This window comes from Phacochoerus africanus, chromosome 7 (assembly GCF_016906955.1).
Source record: "Phacochoerus africanus isolate WHEZ1 chromosome 7, ROS_Pafr_v1, whole genome shotgun sequence".
In the NCBI taxonomy this organism is placed as follows: Eukaryota; Metazoa; Chordata; class Mammalia; order Artiodactyla; family Suidae; genus Phacochoerus; species Phacochoerus africanus.
In genome coordinates, this window is record NC_062550.1 from 98,945,570 (window position 1) to 98,948,920 (window position 3,351).

Genomic DNA, 3,351 nt, shown 5'->3' on the forward strand with positions numbered 1-3,351 from the left:
TAAACAAATCCAGCAAAGTCGCAGGATACAAGATTAGCATACAGAAATCTGTCTTTTTAACAATAAATTATCAGATAAAATTAAACATAATCCCCTTTAAAATGACATTAAAAATAGAATATTTAGGAAGACACCTGACCAAGGAGGTAAAGACTTAAGTTATGAGAACTATAAAACATTGATAAAGGAAATTGAAGATGACTCAAAGAAATGGAAAGACATACACTGTTCTTTAGTTTGGAACAATATTGTTAAAATAGCCATACCACTTAATCTACAGATTTCATTTGATCCCTATCAAATTATCTATGACACTTTTTTCACAAAAGTAGGACAAGTAATCCTAAAATTTAAATGGAAATGCAAAGGACCCCCACATTGCCAAAGCAATCCCGAGGAAAAAAGAACAAAGCAGGAGGCATAACCCTCCCATACTTGAGACAATAATATAAAGCTACAGTAATCAAAACAGCATGGTACTGGCCAAAAAATAGACATACAGGTCAATGGAACACAACAGAGAGCCCAGAAATAAACCCACACACCCTTGGTCAGTTAATCTTCAACAAAAGAAGCAAGACTCCACAATAGAGAAAAGTCAGTCTCTTCAAGTGGTGTTGAAGAGTGAGCCATCACCACCCTATTCACAGCACTATGTGCAATCACACAAAACGACATTAAAAAAATTGTAGCCTTCTCAACTTCAAGCCAACTGGGCCTAATAATAGTGACAATCGGAATTAACCAACCCCACCTAGCATTCCTCCACATCTGCATACATGCCTTCTTCAAGGCAATGCTATTCATATGCTCCGGGTCCATCATTCACAGCCTCAACGATGAACAAGACATTCGAAAAATAGGCGGACTGTACAAAGCAATACCATTTACAACAACAGCACTAATCATTGGAAGCCTAGCATTAACAGGAATACCCTACCTCACGGGATTCTACTCAAAAGACCTTATCATCGAAGCAGCAAACATATCCCATACAAATGCCTGAGCCCTACTAATAACATTAATTGCCACATCTCTAACTGCTGCTTACAGTACTCGAATCATCTTCTTCGCACTCCTAGGACAACCACGCTTCTCACCTCTGGTATTAATTAATGAGAACAATCCCCTCCTAATTAACTCTATCATGCGCCTCCTGACCGGAAGCATTTTTGCCGGCTTCATTATCTCTAACAATATTCCACCAATAACAGTGCCAAATGTAACTATACCCCTTTACATAAAAATAACAGCCCTAGTCGCAACTATCATAGGCTTCATACTAGCCCTAGAACTAAACAACATGACCTATTATCTAAAATTTAAATACTCATCACAAACATACAAATTCTCCAACATACTAGGGTATTACCCCTCCATTATACACCGCCTACCAACATATCACAACCTTTCCATAAGCCAAAAATCCGCATCATCACTACTAGACCTAATCTGACTAGAAACAATCCTACCAAAGACAACTTCCTATATTCAAACAAAAATATCTATTATAGTATCAAATCAAAAAGGCTTAATCAAGCTATATTTCCTATCCTTTCTCATTACCATTATAATAAGCATAATACTGTTTAATTCCCACGAGTAATTTCTATAATGACAACAACCCCAATAAGCAATGATCAGCCAGTAACAATAACCAATCAAGTACCATAACTATATAAAGCAGCAATACCCATGGCCTCCTCACTAAAAAACCCTGAATCACCTGTATCATAAATTACCCAATCCCCAAGCCCATTAAACTTAAAAACAATTTCCACTTCCTCTTCTTTCAATACATAATAAACTATACAAAACTCCATTATAAGACCAGAAACAAACACCCCAAGAACAGTTTTATTAGAAACTCAAACCTCAGGATACACCTCAGTAGCCATAGCAGTAGTATAACCAAAAACCACCAATATACCTCCTAAATAAATTAAAAATACCATTAAACCTAAAAAGGACCCACCAAAATTCAACACAATACCACAACCAACTCCACCACTCACAATCAACCCAACACCCCCATAAATAGGAGAAGGCTTAGAAGAAAAACCTACAAACCCAATAACAAAAATAACACTTAAAATAAATGCAATATACATTATCATTATTCTCACATGGAATATAACCATGACCAATGATATGAAAAATCATCGTTGTACTTCAACTACAAGAACCTTAATGACCAACATCCGAAAATCACACCCACTAATAAAAATTATCAACAATGCATTCATCGACCTCCCAGCCCCCTCAAATATTTCATCATGATGAAACTTTGGATCCCTACTAGGCATCTGTCTAATTTTACAAATCCTCACAGGCTTATTCCTAGCAATACACTACACATCAGACACAACAACAGCCTTCTCATCAGTAACACATATCTGCCGAGACGTGAATTACGGATGAGTTATTCGCTACCTACATGCAAACGGAGCATCAATATTCTTCATCTGCCTATTCATCCACGTAGGCCGAGGCCTGTACTACGGATCCTACATATTCTTAGAAACATGAAACATCGGAGTAATCCTACTATTTACTGTCATAGCAACAGCCTTCATAGGCTATGTCCTACCCTGAGGACAAATATCATTCTGAGGAGCCACAGTCATCACAAACCTACTATCAGCCATCCCCTACATTGGGACTAATCTTGTAGAATGAATCTGAGGAGGTTTCTCCGTCGACAAAGCAACTCTCACACGATTCTTTGCTTTCCACTTCATTTTACCTTTTATCATTGCTGCCCTAGCAACCGTACATCTCTTATTTCTACACGAAACTGGATCTAACAACCCCACTGGAATCTCATCAGACATAGACAAAATCCCATTCCACCCATACTACACCATTAAAGATATCCTAGAGCCACATATAAATGGACAGCCACATATAAATCAATGAAGTTAGAATATTCCCTCCCACCCTACACACAAACTGAACATGGCTTAGAGGTTTTTTTTTTTTTTTTTTTGCTTTTTTGGGCCACATCTGATTCAGGCTAGGGACTGAATCAGAGCTGCAGCTGCTGCACCTACACCACAGCCACAGCAACATGGCATCCAAGCCCCATCTGAGACCTACCCCACAGCTCATGGAAGTGCTGGATCCTTAACCCACTGAGTGAGGTCAGAGATTGAACCCACATCCTCATGGATACTAGTTGGGTATTATACTAGTTGGATCCTTAACCCACTGAGCCACAATGGGAATGGCTTAAGATTTAAACATAAGATTTGATACTATAAAACTCCTAGAAGAGTAGATAAGCAAAACATTCTCTGACATAAATTGTAGCAATGTTTCATTAGGTCAGTGTCTCAAACAATAGAAATA

General features: G+C 38.0%; 1 protein-coding gene across 1 annotated transcript; it reads left to right on the plus strand.

Moving 5' to 3' along the window:
* Positions 1-628: 628 nt before the first annotated feature.
* On the plus strand, positions 629-2,191 carry LOC125131566 (NADH-ubiquinone oxidoreductase chain 5-like; the record flags this gene model as incomplete). The annotated part of the gene is given in 1 exon segment (XM_047788333.1): positions 629-2,191. A coding segment is annotated over 1 exon segment (978 nt), but the record flags the coding sequence as incomplete, so codon positions are not given.
* Between the last annotated feature and the right edge of the window lie 1,160 nt (positions 2,192-3,351).